At 50.8% G+C, this 18,011-nt stretch overlaps 1 protein-coding gene across 3 annotated transcripts in view; it reads right to left on the reverse strand.

Moving 5' to 3' along the window:
- The window catches only part of FNDC1 (fibronectin type III domain containing 1), a 69,088-nt gene that overhangs the window by 24,594 nt on the left and 26,483 nt on the right, over positions 1 to 18,011 (reverse strand). For all 3 annotated transcript variants that reach the window (XM_036317145.1, XM_036317143.1, XM_036317142.1), the window contains 8 exons: positions 16,046 to 16,252; positions 14,698 to 14,796; positions 12,867 to 12,984; positions 10,575 to 10,762; positions 9,749 to 9,856; positions 5,583 to 5,771; positions 2,006 to 4,234; positions 264 to 364 (listed from right to left, as the gene is read on the reverse strand). In XM_036317145.1, coding sequence (XP_036173038.1) covers positions 264 to 364; positions 2,006 to 4,234; positions 5,583 to 5,771; positions 9,749 to 9,856; positions 10,575 to 10,762; positions 12,867 to 12,984; positions 14,698 to 14,796; positions 16,046 to 16,252 — 3,239 coding nt within the window. The remainder of the gene's footprint in view (positions 1 to 263; positions 365 to 2,005; positions 4,235 to 5,582; positions 5,772 to 9,748; positions 9,857 to 10,574; positions 10,763 to 12,866; positions 12,985 to 14,697; positions 14,797 to 16,045; positions 16,253 to 18,011) is intronic.

The raw sequence follows: 18,011 nt of genomic DNA on the forward strand, positions 1-18,011 counted from the left end.
GTGTCACAGCTGTGGTGAGCCATACCTTTGTCTGAGTGCCCTGGCCTCATCTTATTAGCTATGAGAAAAAACCTAGTTACTCAGGAGAATCAAAGATCTCTGTGGTCGCTAGAAGAATGCATATAGTACAGCATATTGACAGATGAGTGGTTAAAACCAGAGAAAAAGAGGGAAAAGGCTGCTTCGTTATTGGTACACAACGTCCACCATTTTTCTCTTCCCAACAGCATGAGAACTGAGATGTGTAAAGAAGTTCACCCTACCCACTTTGTTCCTTGAGGGCCATTGATAATTCTTTGTCCGCTTGGTTTTCCGTTAGTGCCGGGCAGTCCTTGCCCCTCTACACTTGGCCTGCCGTTATAACCTGCACAGGAAACAAGTAACAGAACCTGGTCAATGCCACATGCCTTCAGAGTTGGCTTCATGCCAGTCCATAAGCGTTAACATCATTTCAAACAGAAACACGAACAGAACTTTAAAGCAACAGCTCATGTCCATGAGATGATGATAGTCTAAACTGTGATTTCTACATGACAAATACGAATGTCGAGAGCACAGTAAAGTCACGGTTTTCTGGCTGTATTGGAGGAACGGGAGTGTTCAGCATAAGTAAATTATCCAGATGAAGATTAAAGGCCTTAGTCGCGTAGCTTTATTTTAACAAGTTGGAAGTTGGAGGGGGGGGGGGGTGGAGAAAATTGTCTCTGAAACGTGCTAGCTGCTGTCCTGCTCTCCTCAGCAGGGTTACTCAGCACAACTAGCCCTAGACGACTCCGGTCCCCACCGTCAACCGCCAAGGACAAATGCGTGGGGCTGACTCGGCGTGCTGAGCCCTGCCACCGCTTGGGAAGCACCTGCTTGGAGAGGAAGAACAAGGCCCAGCTGGCGGCCCTCTCGGTTGCTGTGTCGGCCTGTTCCTGTCTCCTGCCCTTCCTCTCCATCTCCTGCCATTTCTCAGCCGCAGGTCCCCTCGGCTCTGCTGGGAGCACTCTGTGGTCCCGCCCCTTCATGGGATCAAGGGCTTGGGCTCCCTGACAATGACCTGCAGGTCAGACTTATTTCTCTTGCTCAGATGGTTAATGAAAATTAAACACGTACTGAGTACTTTGTACAAGGGCATGTGAGCTGTTTGTCACCAGGGTCTTAGGCTTAAGACAGTCCATTTTAATGGACCCTGACGTCAGTGTGAGGCACGTGTTCCATCTTTCCACTGAGCTAAATGAACAATACCTTGTACAGATGAACAAACGCCACTATGTTCGCTCAGAGAGGCTCTGTCAAGCCCTGGCTCCATGCAGGGTGAGTGCAAAGTGCCACGTAAATACTTTACTTAGGTCCTTCCCTGGGGTCCATATAGACTCCGGCTCACAGCTGTCTACCTTCCTCCTCAATGTAATCACACACCCGCCTGTTCCAACTCTAGGTGACAATTGTCTTGACCGTGTATTTCCCACCAGTTTTAAACAACATCACTGACTGCAACGTCTAAGCAGTTCATGGCAAGACATCGGAGTTTGTCCCGAGTGTTCAGTTGAGGCTTTGTATGCAGAATCAACAAGAACACGGCCCAGGCACACAGGAGCACATTTCTTACTGACTCCTCCGATGTGCCGGGCACGGGAACAGCTCAAAGTAGCCCCAGTACAGGAACCTGCTTTGGGATCATGACTTTTCACGGTGAAGAGCAGGGCGAGTGGTCAGGGGCGAGTGGGGTAGTGCAGCGGCCAGGGCGGGGGACTCAGTGCTGGGTTAGGACTGCCGCTCAGCCCTCCTGGCTGTCTGACCTGGGCCAGCCGCACAGACCCCGCAGCCCCAGCCGCCTCAGCTGGAAACCAGGAGAAACCCTGAAAACCCCACCAGAAGGTCAAGAGGATGGAATCCCGTCACATCTGCAAAGCTGCGTACCGGTGCCTGAGCATCGCAGACGCTGGAAAACACGGACGCTCTCCAGGAATCGCTGCGCACAGCACTGAAAAGCACAGTGAGGATGAGACAAAACCAGTACCTTGTCTGAAAGAGGGCCTGGCGGGCGCTCGGGAGAAGGGGTTCCGGAACCGCGAGTGCATCATGCGCTGCCGCAGCGACAGCATGGGCGTGGTGGAGGCGTAGGCGGGAGGGGCGCGCGTCGTGTACCGGGGCCGCGCCGGGGTGCCCACCGGGGCGCTGGCCGTGCTGGGGCTGCGAGGGGGGTGTCTGGGCGGGAGGTGTGAGGCTCTGGGGGCGCTGCCTGCAGAAGGAGGCCGCTGCGGGGGAGTGGGGCGCTCCTCCCGGGGGGAGCCCCTTCGGGGGGCAGCAGGCGCGCTGGCAGAGTCCGTCTCCGCGCTGCCCCTGTCTGTGTATTTGCTGCCCCTGGGGATGGAGGAGGGGGGCCACTTAGAAACAGAGGCGGACAGCGGGTCCTCGTCCTTCCCTCCTTTCAGAAACCACGTGTCTTCCTCCTCCTCTTCCGCCTCCTCCTCGGCCGAAACGGACTGCGGAGACTTAGCGGTCAGGGCCTCCTTCTTGGACGCCCCGTCCTTCTTCCCCGCCTCCTGGGGCTCCGCGCGCCCGGGGACCCTGGCGCGGGCGTGGGCGTGGGGGTGGCCGGGCCTCGGGGAGGCGCCCGCGGGCCTGCGGGGGTGACCGTCGCCCGCGCTCCCCGTGGGGGCCTCCACCTGGCGGTGCTTGGGCGGGGCCGGGGCGGCGTCCTTGGCCCGGGCCGCGTGTGCCCTGATGCCCAGGGTCTCTGCGTCTTTGCTGTCCGCGTGGCGCCCGCCAGAGTTGCGCTCGGAACCCTCGGGGAGGGACGACTGGCTGCCCCTGGACCCGTAAGCGTAAGGGTCCAGGTGGGGGCGCCCCGCCAGGGGGGATGCGGGCTTCCTCCTGGGGGCGCTGGGCCCGGGGTGGTGCGGGGACTGCGCCGCCCCCGAGTCCGCGCTCCGCGGCACGTCCTGCGCCTTCGAGGGCAGAGGTTTGTCCGGCAGGTGCGCGGCGGCCCGGGTCCCGGCGGACTCGGGGTTCCCTGCCAGGGGGTCCCTCGGTGCCAGGCTCGTCCCGCGCTGGGGGCCTCTTCTCGGGTGGTCCCCGCCCCGGGAGGCGGGCTGCCTGGAGGAGGAAGGCACGTGGCCCTGCACCGCCGTGGCCGGAAGTGGCTTCTCGTCTTCCGCTTCGCTCTCCGCGCCCCGCGCGTGCGCCCGGGGGGTCCCGGTGGGCACCGGGGGGCCGGAGGCCTGGAGGCGGGGGCCTCGGCCGTAGCCAGAGCGGCTCGGGTACCTGCCGTGGGCGGCAAAGGGCTTGTTTCTGTGCGGACCGACATGGCCCGGGACCGCATCGTCCGCGTCACTGTCGCCATCCACCCTCCGCGGCGCCTGCGGCCTGGGAGCGACACGCGAGGAGACCGGTGAGGACTTGGTGGGGCGCGAGGGCGCGTGGGACTTGGCGGCGGGGCCGTCGTGGCCGTCCTTCCCGCCCCGGGGGAGCGGGGGCCCGGGCTGGGGCTCGGTGGGCTGCAGCCGGGATGCGGCCCCGTGGGGTGCGGCCTCCGAGTAGGGCGCCCTCCGCGCGGGCAGGGCCGGCCTGGCGCCCTGGAGCGCGGGGCCGCGGGGGCGCGCGCTGGAGGCGGGGTGGCGGCCGGGCCCCAGGGCTGGCCGGGCGGGCGCGCTCTCGGGGTGCAGGCGCTCCGAGGAGGCGTCTTTGGGGTCCAGGGAGCCTGTGGCCGGCTCTCCCTCCTCCCAGTCCAGCGAGTCGTTGTCCGCAGAGCTGGACGGCAGGTGGGCCGGGCGGCGAGAGCTGCCCGCGGTGGGCGCGTGGGGGACCCACAGGGATGCCCCTCGCGGGTGGGAGGGTGGCGAGGAGCCGGGCTTGTCCACGCCTTCCTGTCGGGGCAGCACTGGCGCTCGGACTCTCCCCGGAGTCCGTCCAGCAAGGCCGGGGTGGACGGGTCTGCCCGGCGGCCTGCGCTGGCGCTGCTGGTCCTGGGTCTCGGAGGGCAAGGTCGGGGGGTCCCCTTGGGGGTCCAGTTCCTCCGCATCCGTGAGCTCTGCCGCCTGGGGTTTCCTGGGCACCCCGCCGTTGGCCGGTATTTTGTTCTTCAAGTCAGGAGGGTGCTTGGCATGTCTGCCTTGGGGAGAAACGGGCAGGTGGGCGTGCTTCGAGGGAGCTGCGGCCCTGGGAGGCGAGGGAGGCTGCGAGGTTTCTTGCTTCCAGTTCTCCATCGCGCCAGCTTTCTGCCGGGCATCGGGCTCACTGGTCCTGCCTGGAATAGATGGGAAAGAATTTGCCATCAGAGACGAAATTCAAAAGCTTTGTAACACAAAGTGAGTGTTAAAGGTGCCAGTGGAGGCGTTTCAGAGGAAATTGTAACTGACAAGTTCTCATTCTTCAGAACATTGGACACTTTTCTCAGTTACAGCCATCGCGTTGAAAGTCCTCTTTTGCTTTAAGCCATAGATACAGCTCTAAACAATATGGGTGAGAATTTCTATGAATGCAGTTAGGTTAGTCGCAGCTTAGTATTTGAAGGAATTCTCAAATGTGTACTTTGACGTCATCCATTGGTTTTGCAAAAGCAAGATCTTACATAGGACTTTTGTAATAAAACGAATTCTCGGTATGTTACAAATGCGCCATAGCCCTTCTTGACAATGTAGGCAAGAAATTTATAGGAACCGGGTTTGAAATGTTAAATGACCTCTACACGCAGAGGCGTGGGGATGTGTTGCATGCCTGGGAAGTGACAGGCGAGAAACAGATTTGTAATTTTTGAGCATTACCAAGAGTGCCTGTCCCCCCTAACATGCCCTTACTTGCTTTCTCCTCTATTACAATCTCTTTAGTAATAAATACATTTGTAATTCCAAAATAGAGCCAAAAATAAAGGCTCCCGAGGTAGGCAACACATTAAGTGCGCCCTATGCTTTCCCCTTTCTTGCGAGCAGAACTGAAGGAGGAAAGGGGTGCTGTCAGGGCTGGGAATCTGTATAGCAAAGGGGAGCCCAGCCGGGAGCAGACATCTATTTCATTTCCTTCCAAGACAGACTGTGTGACTTTGGGGTGCCCTGGGTATCCTCACAGTACATCTTGGAGGAAAGAACCACCAATATGGTGTGAATGGGGGAGGCAGACAGGGGTCACCATCCAGAATCAGTCCACTCCATTTCTGGGTTTCATTAACTTGCTTGGTTCTGATCCCGATCAGATAAACAAAGGTACTGAAGTTCTGAGTCAAGCTGCACTCCCGAGTAATGCAATACAAACTACGCATTTCAAATGCTACTTGGAAATTGAAGAGAGCTGACAGCTAACAAGGCCACATTACACTTGTAAAAATGCTCTTTCCCTGTCATCATAACCCCCGGTTACACAGCGATATAAGATTAATCACAAAGCTCATACTTTCATGTTTGTGTAATATCATAATAGTGACTGATGTTATTAGCAATCACTAACATTTTAGTCTTTGGGATGACTACTTTCTAAAGGGACTATCAAACGTTCTATAAATCACAGTGCAAACTTAGCCTAAAAAAACCCAAGCGAGAGCCATGATTCATAAGGAATGCAATGCATGAAGCAAAAAGAGAGGGAAGACACGCAATGCTTACTTGTTGGCATAGCGACGATGAAGGCTTTGGAGTGAGGCCCCGATCCTCTCCTGTTGGCCGCCCGGATTTTGAACAGATAGCGCTCCCCAGGCTGCAGACCGTCCACGAGGGCAGAAGTGGTCTCCCCGGGGAAGGTGAGGGACTTTGCTCCGAAGGGCTTGAGCGCGGGGGCGTAGGAGAGAATGTACTCTGTAACGATTGGCAGACGGTTGGAAGGAGGACAGTGAAAACAGTGCTGTGCCCGAATACGGACTGTAGGGGCAGGATGGACTGGAGCGCGCGTCACTAGGTGAATGGACTATAGGGGCAGGATGGACTGGAGCGCGCGTCACTAGGTGAATGGACTGTAGGGCAGGATGGACTGGAGCGCGCGTCACTAGGTGAATGGACTGTAGGGCAGGATGGACTGGAGCGCGCGTCACTAGGTGAATGGACTATAGGGGCAGGATGGACTGGAGCGCGCGTCACTAGGTGAATGGACTGTAGGGCAGGATGGACTGGAGCGCGCGTCACTAGGTGAATGGACAGTAGGGCAGGATGGACTGGAGCGCGCGTCACTAGGTGAATGGACTATAGGGGCAGGATGGACTGGAGCGCGCGTCACTAGGTGAATGGACTGTAGGGCAGGATGGACTGGAGCGCGCGTCACTAGGTGAATGGACCAGAGGGGCAGGATGGACTGGAGCGCGCGTCACTAGGTGAATGGACTGTTTGGCAGGATGGACTGGAGCGCGCGTCACTAGGTGAATGGACTGTTTGGCAGGATGGGCTGGAGCGCGCATCACTAGGTGAATGGACCAGAGGGGCAGGATGGACTGGAGCGCGCGTCACTAGGTGAATGGACCGGAGGGGCGGGATGGACTGGAGCGCGCGTCACTAGGTGAATGGACTGTAGGGCAGGATGGACTGGAGCGCGTGTCACTAGGTGAATGGACTGTAGGGCAGGATGGACTGGAGCGCGCGTCACTAGGTGAATGGACTATAGGGGCAGGATGGACTGGAGCGCGCGTCACTAGGTGAATGGACCGGAGGGGCAGGATGGACTGGAGTGCGCATCACTAGGTGAATGGACCGGAGGGGCAGGATGGACTGGAGCGCGCGTCACTAGGTGAATGGACAGTAGGGGCAGGATGGACTGGAGCGCGCGTCACTAGGTGAATGGACTGTAGGGCAGGATGGACTGGAGCGCGCGTCACTAGGTGAATGGACTGTTTGGCAGGATGGGCTGGAGCTCGCGTCACTAGGTGAATGGACCGGAGGGGCGGGATGGACTGGAGCGCGCGTCACTAGGTGAATGGACAGTAGGGGCAGGATGGACTGGAGCGCGCGTCACTAGGTGAATGGACTGTAGGGCAGGATGGACTGGAGCGCGCGTCACTAGGTGAATGGACTGTTTGGCAGGATGGGCTGGAGCTCGCGTCACTAGGTGAATGGACCGGAGGGGCGGGATGGACTGGAGCGCGCGTCACTAGGTGAATGGACCGGAGGGGCGGGATGGACTGGAGCGCGCGTCACTAGGTGAATGGACTGTAGGGCAGGATGGGCTGGAGCGGGCATCACTAGGTGAATGGACCGACAAGCACGCCAGGACAAGTCGGAGCATAAAGGCGCCGGCAAGGGGTACTGTTCGCCCGGCTGCGGGACAGACTACCAATTAATGAGCTGGCGTTGCCCATTCTCAGGACATTCAGCATAGGGAACCCAAGAGGCCAGTCTTCATATAGTTTACAAAAGACATTTATGCCGTGTTTGGGTTTTCTATGCATCGTAGTTCTATGCTAATTTATTATGACAGAATTATCTCCTGAGTGGAAGAAGCTGTGGGAAAAGAAATGACAGCTTCTAGGAACTGATTCTGAATAGCTACTGACATCTCCCAGGGTTCCAATGAATTCATCTGGGCAATTCTGGTTTAGTTTAAGCCAATTAAATTTCATATTTGGAATATAATTTTACCTTTGTATGGATTATAAAAACTGAATATATGCAGATAAGGATAGTTCACAGTATTTAAAACTGTAAGGAAAAGGTGCTAAGTAACAGATTTATGCATTATCTAGTGTTTCTATCTTCAATTGACTACATTTATAAGCATTTAATGCCCTTTATTGGACATCATAGCAAATTCAGTCCAAGGACCTCATATATCTCCATGCTTATATGGAAATACTGTCCCATAAGGAAACCATGTTTTAAAGCACAATTTTCACCCTCAACTAAAAACTGCCATGCCTATTTCCTCCCAGTGAACTCAAGATTCACAAAACTTATCAAATTAATATGACTGGGAGCTAACAAAAAACTGAATTACAGAAAAACCAAGCAATTGTCATACTTCCCATGGAGGCAGGTAAGAGCTTTTCTTTTACCGAGGACCTAATCTTTAAAAAGCATTTTTAAAGCATTTGTAGGACAAAAAGAAGTGTTCTTGTTGAAAATGAATAAACTGGTCATTTGTGGTGGTTAAAAGTCAAAATTAAAAGAATGCCTGTCTATGAAATTTGGTAATTCAGATGTTTTTGTTTGTTTGTTTTTGTTGATTTTATTTATTTTTTTATTATTTTTCAAATTTTGTTTTATTGCTTAAAGTATTACTAAGAGTATTACATATGTCTCCTTTTTAATTCAGATATTTTTATGGATTCACTTCATTTGGAAAAAAGTTAACCATGTCAAATTATATTCTATTGTGTTTTATATTTCTCATACATAAAAAATGTCCTGGTATAATTTTGAATTTTCAATCCCACTACCACACCTTTATGAAAATCTGTGAGTTCTTTTGGACATAACTCAGTAGCCATTATTATTTCTGGTAATATTGAATTGACTACCAGGGAGCTTCTTTCACCAGAGAGAGGAGTATAAACCAAGACGTGGAAGAGGGAAAGAAAATAAAAGTAGCATGGTAATAATGTCACGAAAGGAGCAATGATTGATGTTTTTATAACTAAAAAGAGTAGTCTGCCAAAAACTGCCCTTATTCACTTCCCAGCATTACAACAATACTTAGTCCAGAAGGAGCCAATGTTCAAACTTTCATAAAAAGAATTATTTAAAAGGGCCAACTAAATGTTTCTTCTCTTCATTTGTTTCTAATTTATTCCACTAGAGAAAAAATGAGTAAGAATAGTACAATATTTTCTTCTTAAAAAAACTAGAAAGTGGGAAAACCTTAAGTTTAGAAAAGACTATCTCATGTCTACCTTCCTTCTATTGTCCCATGAAAAGGTCCTTAGTTGTAGACAAAAGAGAACAAGTTATTTATTTCAGTTAAGAGATTCTCAAGGAAGATTGGTGGTAATTTGCTGGATTTCTTTAAGCTTACACAAACTTTTCATAGTTTCTGGACACGAAGTTTCATAGTTTCTGAAGACTTAAATTTGTCTTCCAAGATTGTGTAACAATAAAAAGTGCCCTTAGAGTACATTTGTATAAGTGATGTCAAGGGAAAAGTTCAGTACGCCCCTTCACAATATCTCCTACAGACTTCTGGAAGGTTCTTGGATGTTTTTACATTGAAAAGAAAAGATTTGTGCTTCTATTTAGTATTCTCTACAGACACTTTTGAATTTAACTATTTGTTAATATTTTACCCTATTTTTAAATCTACAGTATTATTATTTTAAGGACATATTTTCCTCAACTCCCCCAAAGTAATTAATTTTAAAAGCTGACAAATGGGAAAAAATTCCATTTGATTTTAATACTTGAGTTCTCAATCCCATTAAAAAGATTTTTGGTCCCATTCAAGACACTTATGGTCCCATGGGGTTCCTGCTCACTCCTACTTTCCGGGATTTTGCTGGCACAATGAAAAGACCTGAAACATGAAAAACCAGGGTCATTTGTGTGGGTAAAGGTTAGGATGTCACTCCCATACAATCAAACACAGAAAACCCCCTCCTGATAGCAGTACCCAGACCCTTGCGCATACAGAAGGTGGAAGTCACCTTCGTGACTCCCTGGATCTCACCGACAATGAGAAATCCCTGCGTGAAATCTCCTCGTCCGTTGGGTTAGCACCGCATAGACGTGTGTTGCGTCCCTATTCCTAGTGCAGCCACCAGGCCTGTGATTGGAACCGGGGCTTCTCAGAGTCAATACAGTGTCTGAGGGATTTCACTCCCATGTGCACCTCGTGCCCTCAGTCGCCAGGTTCCTACCTTTCACTCTGCCCTCAGTCTCAGGCAGCGCGTCCCAAGCTACAGTGACAGCTGTGGTTTTGCCATTGACTGGCCAGACTTTTAAGTTCTCCGGAGCCGTCGTAGGAGCTGCAAAAGGAAGGTCAAGGGTCCAAGGTTTGAAAACGCACTAGTGCATCTTCTAAAGTAAACGGCACGGGGTCCTCGCGTGCAGTTTATTGCAGAGCCACCTGGTAACTTTTATCGTAATGAGAGGAGAGTCTGCATTCGCTCTCGTGTGACCCGGTGATTTCTATCCGTTCCACCAACCGAGAGTGAGCGCAGACAGAGCAGGCAAACTGCTTTCCGGAATTCGGGATTTCTCTCCTTGCTCAATATTAAAATATTCCAAGAAGATTAAAATCAAGGCTTTTATAAAATAAAGACACAGTTTAAAAAGACATAATTATAACTTTGGATCCAGAACAAAATGATCCCTAGTTCCTCTGGCCCCAGACTCAAATACAACCTCAGCCTCAGGAAAGACATCTCCCTACACGGCAGGGCCATGGACGGTCCCGCGTCCACGCGGACAGCGGTGAGTCAGTGCTCCAGGCTGGGATGTGAGGTGCTCGCGTGTCAGGATAACAAGCTCATGGAAACAGCCAGCGGAGGATGGGACATGGACCCCGGAAATAGTTCCCGAGCTTCTCAGTGTTCAGATGTAGACACACCACCGAGATTTACGGTTGATTTCGCTTTTTACATTGCCTGTGCTGGCCTTTACCACTGCTGGCTGAAAGCGTCTTTGAGTCTTACTTTAGGGGAATTCCCAAACTGACACTCCAAAAGCCATTTCGATACAGACCGGATTCCGGAGTCCTCTGGAAGACGGAGGTACTCCACTTGCCGTCTCTGTCCCCCTGTGAAATGCGGACCGCGAATTCATACATGGTGTCGGGGAGCAGGCCCTCGATCAGCACGCGCCGGTTGGAGCCCTGCCTGTAATCCCAGCGGGCCAGTTCCCCCTTTTCTCGGTAGCGCACCGTGTACTGCCTGTAAGGAGACACAGGCAGCATGTACGGGCCGGCTCTCTGCTGCGGAACACGGACTCCTGCCCCGGAAACGATGACTTTGGGAGGGAAACAGGGAAATCAGAGCACAAAGACCTACACTTCGGACTATGTTTGGGGCTCAAATGTGAGAAGATTCTAAAGCAGACAGGGAAGATGACTTTTCAAGACTGGAAACTCATACTGCTCGAAAGCTGAAGCAGAGATTCAGAAGGCGGGGGAGAAGGAGGTGGCTTTGACGAGGCACGCGCCTTATCAGGGGTGTGTGCGCGTGTTTGTGCCTGTGTGCCGTGTGGAGAGGGCCAGGGAACAATCAGAACTGGCCCAAGGTAGCTTGGCTTTCCAGAAAAGAAAGACAGAAAGACTCGCTTCATGCCAAATCAGGCATGTTTCCCTGAGGTGAAGGGGGAGGCAGCATGGGGTCTTGAGTAAACTTATTACCATGAGAAGGAGCAACAGTGTGTGACAGGCAGAGCAGGATGGAGGAGCTGATAAAAAGACCTCAAGTGTGAGGATGTCATGGAAAGAAACATGTGTGAGCGAGCATTCCCCAGTCCCAGACAGAAGACATGCTCTGCCCTCTTTGTTCTCTTCATGATGCTGGACATCAGAGCCCCCAGGAGCCAGGAGCCGTTCATGTTGAGGAGGCCAAGGGCAGGGGGAGCATCACCATGAACCGTGAGAGAGTCCCATGAACCTCGAAGGTCTTTCCAGGAAGCAGGTGTCTTATTTCACTGTCAGTCAGAGGCAGAAACTCAGCTAAATCAAATGGCAGTGTATATGGTGCATGTATTTCTCAGCATTATGCCTCATTCGTTTTTTAAAGTACATTCACTTTTCCTGGTTGCAGACAGGTTCAAAGATCAATACATAACGACAAGCCACCAAATCTGTGGCCGTCTCTTGGCTGTATGAACTATTAAGTCACTTGACACAGCAGCTTTTGGTGACTATGTTAATCCACCACTAACTGGAACTGGTGTTCCCCAGTGGCCCTTTTAGCACCAAAGTTCATTTAACTCTATGGTTGTTTTTTCTTCTATTGCTATTGCAAACTGATATCAAAATCAGAATAGCGCCACGTCGTGACTTGAGGAAAAATACATTCACCTGCTATGCACAGTGCTACACATGAGGCAGGGTGGTGCTTGGGGACGTCTAAAGAGGAACTGCTGGGCGCGAGGGTTAGACGATGCCCCCCACTCCCATGAGAGCCTTCCTGCTGCCACTCTTCACGGGTAACAGGAGGGCCAGGCTCCTCCTCAGATGGGCCCGTAGCTTCTGCACATGAATAGACCATTAATGCCTGGCCGGTGTGGCTCAGTGGTTGAGCATCGACCTATGAACCAGGTCACGGTTCAATTCCCAGCCAGGGCACATGCCCTGGTCGCGGACTCAATCCCCAGTAGGTGTGTAGGAGACAGCCAATCAATGATTCTCTCTCATCAATGATGTTTGTATTTCTCTCTCCTTCTCCCTTCCTCTCTGAAATCAATAAAAACATACATTTTATAAAACAGAGAATTAGTAAGGCACGGCAAAGCAAATGGAGGCAAAGAGAGAAATAGGATCTAGGACAGTGATGGTGAACCTTTTGAGCTCGGCGTGTCAGCATTTGAAAAACCTTAACTCTGCTGCCGTGCCACATAGAAATGTTTTGATATTTGCAACCATAGTAAAACAAAGACTTATATTTTTGATATTTATTTCATATATTTAAATGCCATTTAACAGAGAAAAATCAACCAAAAAAATGAGTTCGCGTGTCACCTCTGACACGTGTGTCATAGGTTCGCCATCACTGGTCTAGGACATTTGCAGACTCAGGATAAGGCGGAGAAGGTGAGATGTGAGGTCCCGCCCAGTGCATCACACACGAGGCCCAGGTAGCATGTGGCCTGTGGGGAATGTGTGGCCACGCTCAGGATTAGCTACATGGCCACAGGACAGTCTATTGTCCGGTCACAAAAAACACCAGCATGCCAATATGTCAGAAAAGAAAATCCCTCAAGTAAATACATGTCTGTGTAGGGCCACAAAACCCACATCTCTCATGCATAAGAGAAAGACAAAAGTCAGGAAAGTACCTGGACGCAACAACTTTCTTCTGCTTCTCCACGACAGGGTCCACCCAGGCTACAAGCACAGACTGGGATGACATCACCCGGACACTGATGTCCTCAGGGACGTCCAGCTCCTCCTCCTCTGAAATGACAATGGGCGCGTGGGAAGGCTGTCCCGACAGTAGGCTCCATCCTGGTTCCTCTAGCCCCCCGAGTTTATGTTCACCCGGGGAGTAAATCGCTTATGCGCGATGTAGATGAAATGAAGCGAATAGGAAGTTAAGCAATGATCCGATTGGTCACTGCAGAGAAACCTGACTCTGCACGGCACTGCTTCTCAAGTGCAGTCTAAGATGCGGGCAGTTCACTTGCAAACTGCCCAACCCAATGGACATAAAGCACAAAAGGGAGGCTGTGCCTTGGTCAGAGATACTCCCAGTAACTCAGGGTTTCCTCAACATACACTGTAAGTTTCTGGGAAATAATACAGTTCTTACAGGAAGCAAAACTTTAAGGGCAGAAAAGCTCGGGGAGGCATTGCCTCGGCGATCGTGGCATGAAGCGAAAATCCGGGTGCAAACAACAGCGTGAATCTCACATGCTGTGAGGCTCCGGGTCCGCACATTTCAGAGCATGGGGCGCCCAGGCAAACGAACAGGTAGATTCCGGTACAAAAGGGCTTTCAGCCTGCGATTTCCGATAGAACACATCACAGACACAGGCTCACAGTTCTGTTCAATCACTAACCAACTGAAACTCAAAAGATGTCTTCAACTTTGCTTTTGAGTCTCTTAGGCGTTTGGGGGTTTTTTTGTTCTGTTTTTTGTGGCTTTAACTACAAGTAGGAAAAGGTGGAAATATTTAGCCTGTTAGGAAACTGATATAGTGACTTCTTGGAGAGGAGCAACTAATGACTAATAAAGGTGAAACATCCTGTATGTGGGCCTTCTGTATACAATGTAAAAATTATAATAATATAACATTATGTTATATAATAACATATTGTGTAATATAAAATTATAATTAACAAATAAGTTGTAAGTTCATGAAAATAATTATGCTATAGGTTACCTCTTTAAGTAAGACCCAGGAACCAGAAAAGGTATATGTAATTTGTTAACACAAGAGTACTATAAAAAAAAATCTGTGGACAAATGTGGAAAAAATATCTTAGATCAGGCTAGCACAATGATGGCAAACCTTTTGAGCTCGGCGTGTCAGCATTTTGAAAAACCCTAACTTAACTCTGGTGCCGTGTCACATATAGAAATTTTTTGATCTTTGCAACCATAGTAAAACAAGGACATATTTTTGATATTTATTTTATATATTTAAATGCCATTTAACAAAGAAAAATCAACCAAAAAAATGAGTTCGCGTGTCACCTCTGACACCCGTGTCATAGGTTCGCCATCACTGGGCTAGCAGCACACCATCGCTACATCTTCTCTCACTGCATTGTTACTCAAGTTTGGTGGAAATAACGTTTCACTGCATTCTTGCACGCTACCCCATTCACTCCTCTCTCTCTGTTCACAGTCTATCACCAGGGGATGTTTCCATGTGGATCTCACTGTGCCCTTAAATGGAATAAATGTTTGGCTGCTCTTATTATGGCAAATGTAAGGCACAGTAAAGACATTCAGTATACACAGAGAAATATATTTCATCACGAGAGTACCTTCCCTCTGAGTAGAAAAGAAACACACTTGAATCTAACATGTGGCCAAGCCACCCTGCTGTTCCCTTTCCCCTCAAGAAAATCCATGGAATTGGTCGCCCGGCCAGCATCGTTTGGAAACAACGCTGCACTCACACTGGACCATGGCTGACCGATGCGTCCTTAGAAACATACCTGAAATCTTCCGTTTCGTGAGGGCGGCCCTGTAGACCGGCTGACTCTGGCCCCGGGAGTTCAGGGACTGCAGGGAGACCACGTACACCGACTCGGAGGCTGTGGATGAGGCACAGGCAGTGAGGGTCTGCGGCTGGTTTCCCGGACACATCTCTCTGTCCTCGGCCCCTCCCCCTCTTCTTCCGGACAATTAAATATGAGCCCGAGCATGGTAGGAACTAAACTCAAGAAGAACACTATTATGGTAGGATACGTGGAGGTGATTTTCACCTGTACTTCCTGGAAAATGGGTTTCTATCTCATCAGCATCAAAGAAAGATGAATAAGGTTTTAAAAAGGATGGGATTGCATAATGCCGACTTAAGTCCCCCAATTTCCTTTTCTTTCTAAATAGAGACAAGAGTGACTCTGTCTTCAGCTGTCATCAAACAGAAGGGAGAGGAGACAAGAGCAGCCACAGTGCCAGGTCAATGCCCTGGTGGAGGACTCACTTCAGATCCCTTAATTTCTTGGTGCCACTGACAGTGGAACCCACCAAGTCATCAAAGGAAGAACGCTGCCATTTATCTCCCGATCCAGGGACGTGCATAAATGGCTAAGCCTGGAGGGCGGTGGCCCAGCATGGATCAGGAACCACCAGAGTCTGGCCAGAGTGGCTCGGTTGGCTGAGTATCGTACTGTGCACCCAGAGGCTCAGTACACGCCTGGGTTGCAGGGTCAATCACCAGTCGGAGCGAGTACGGAAGGCAGTCGATTGACGTGTCTCTCACATTGATGTCCAGGCCTGTCAGCCACCAAGGCCAGCAAAGGCCAGGCCTTGACCCAGCCTGGAATGATGCACAGAGCCTCTCCTGGTCACAGCAACTGTCCCCTTAGCGTCCACGGCCAGTGCTTCCTCCCCCCAGTGAGGGTTTGCGAAGAGGGAGGACAGCAGGCCAGTCTGCAGGCTTCATCAGCGGCCCCACATTTCATCTCACGGGACCCAGGTCCAGGGTCCTAGGATCTAAGGCAGAGCTTAAGGAGCAAATGGGTGAAAGCAGAGCCAAAAGGCAGAAAGCATGAGCGCCCATCCCGTGTCCAGGAAAATGGCCCAACTCCAGGGCTTGTGCTGCAGGGTCAGGAAGCAGCTGCCAGGTGAGCACGCAAAAGCAGCCGTGTCCTGCGCTGACTGCAGGTTAAAGGGATGGAGGCACAGGCGGAAGACAGGACAGAGAACATGCTGAATAACTATAATACCTGGAAAATAAACATTACAACTGAACTGTGATGTTGGTCATGAATGAGCTCCTAAGTACGAAACGATGGGAAACAGCATCAAATACTGAGCACCAGTTACCGTTCAACTCACCCAGCTTTTTGATCTCATGCGTTCGCTCGTCTCGTGCCAGTGGAACGTAATTCATCTTCCGGCCACTTTCCCCGTAGCCCAAAAGGAAACCCCGGGATCTGCGTGGACTCTTGGCTCCAGACAGGCGTGGCGCCTTCCACGCAACGGACAGCCGGTTGTCTGAGGATCGGACTCGGACACGCAAGGGCTTGTTTGGCACTTCCTTTTCTTAAAGAAGACACGACACAGAAACTATTAAACAGTATACCCTCGGAGTCCACCAGCGGGTACGTGAAGTCTGTCCAGAGACTAAGCCACAACAATTACGCAGCTGGATTTAAAACATCCATTTTGGTAACCAATTCCAGAAAGAACATTGTCCCCCCAAGGGCACCGACCCTGGGTGCACATGTTCCTCCCATATTTCAGGCCGAGAGGCCTGAGGACTTCAAATGAAAACATACCATACGTGAGACTGCCATCCAGAAGTCTTGGGTGTTCTACAAATGCTCTTTTTCATCTACTTCCTTTTTCCCCTTTAAGTCCAAAACTATATATTCTCTGGTGAGAGCTAGAGGTCAGCATAACAATACAGTGAGCACACAGTAGGTGCTGCTATGACTGCCCTGCAGGAAGCCTCGTTGTAAAGCTGGGAAGGGCTTTCCTGGCCTTTGCGGTGAATCACTCCGGCCCACATAGTAACTGGCTTCTGGTTCTGATCTTAATTCTTCTGACATGTCTAATCTGCCCTCCAGACAAACCTGGGGCCTGCCCCGCCGTTGCTGCCATCTCAGTCTCCGCTGTTCCTTCTTCTAAATTTTGAGAAATCCTCTTGCTAAAATGATCAAGCTCAAGAAACACTCATTGTTAGCCTTCTCAAAGCAACACACTCTGGGGGCCAGTACTTAGTGTTTAAAGCTTTGCTTTTACATCGATGAAGAACTGATAAGTTTGGGAATAAGGACCACAGATCACGTGACGACTACATTGTCCATTGCTGACAGTGGACCACCTCCTAGTCGTATTTGGGGATCCCATTAGGCCACTGAGAGAATCTCTAGTTATGTAAGCCAGGGACTTCCCCGGCATTCTTCCTCCACCATAAACATTAACCCCATCATCAATGCTGCCTAATTCTATTAGACTGGAAAATTCCCAGGAGGCTACGATGTAAGAACACAACCTAATGCCACGGGTCAGTATGAATTCCAGTGACGCAATAAGTACATCAGTAGCCATGGGAGGTGGCTCTTCTGAAAGCGGTACACCCTGTTCCAGTGTTCCGCATCCGCCAAAGGGAACACCCCTTTGGACATTAGCTGGAGTTACCTGGCCAGTCCCTGGGCTTCCCGTTCCCGAAGCTCCTCAGAGCGCGCCATGGAGTGGTCCTGCAAACATTCCCCCACTCTACCAAGTAGGACTTAGTAAGGTTTTTGGTTTTGAGTCTAATCGTGTAGCCAATGGGCCACCTGGGAGGGTGGCCACTTTCACTGGGGTCTGGAACTGATCTCAGTTTTGTGCTCAGGTTCCGAGGTGACTCTCATTTCCAAGGTGTGACTTCTATAAAAATCAAGGACCACCAAGTGATTCTGGGAATGACAGATGTGCTCATTCGCATAGTTCAAGAGAAAAAGTCCCTTCCCCATCCAGGGCTATTCGTACCATCAGACCTCTTTCATGGATCTGTTACAGCACCTGGTAACCCTCTGTCAAGTGGATGTGCACACTAAGAAAAACTATCCAGATGGTTCGAATTCACTGGTGCTGAGATTTTTTAAGTGTTTGTCTAAGCCAAATGGAATAGCCTCGCAGAGGCTCCTGAAATTTTCTAATAAATCCCAGTGAGTCTTTTATCTTGAAAACAAAAGTCAGAACTGCCGGGAGCAATCCCGTTCTCCCGAGTGGACTGCCGAGTGGATGTGACGTGACAGGATGCGGGACCTCCACCGCGCTCGCCACATCACCAGGTGGACCTCACTCAGAACCG

This window comes from Myotis myotis, unplaced genomic scaffold, assembly GCF_014108235.1.
Source record: "Myotis myotis isolate mMyoMyo1 unplaced genomic scaffold, mMyoMyo1.p scaffold_m19_p_7, whole genome shotgun sequence".
NCBI lineage: Eukaryota > Metazoa > Chordata > Mammalia > Chiroptera > Vespertilionidae > Myotis > Myotis myotis.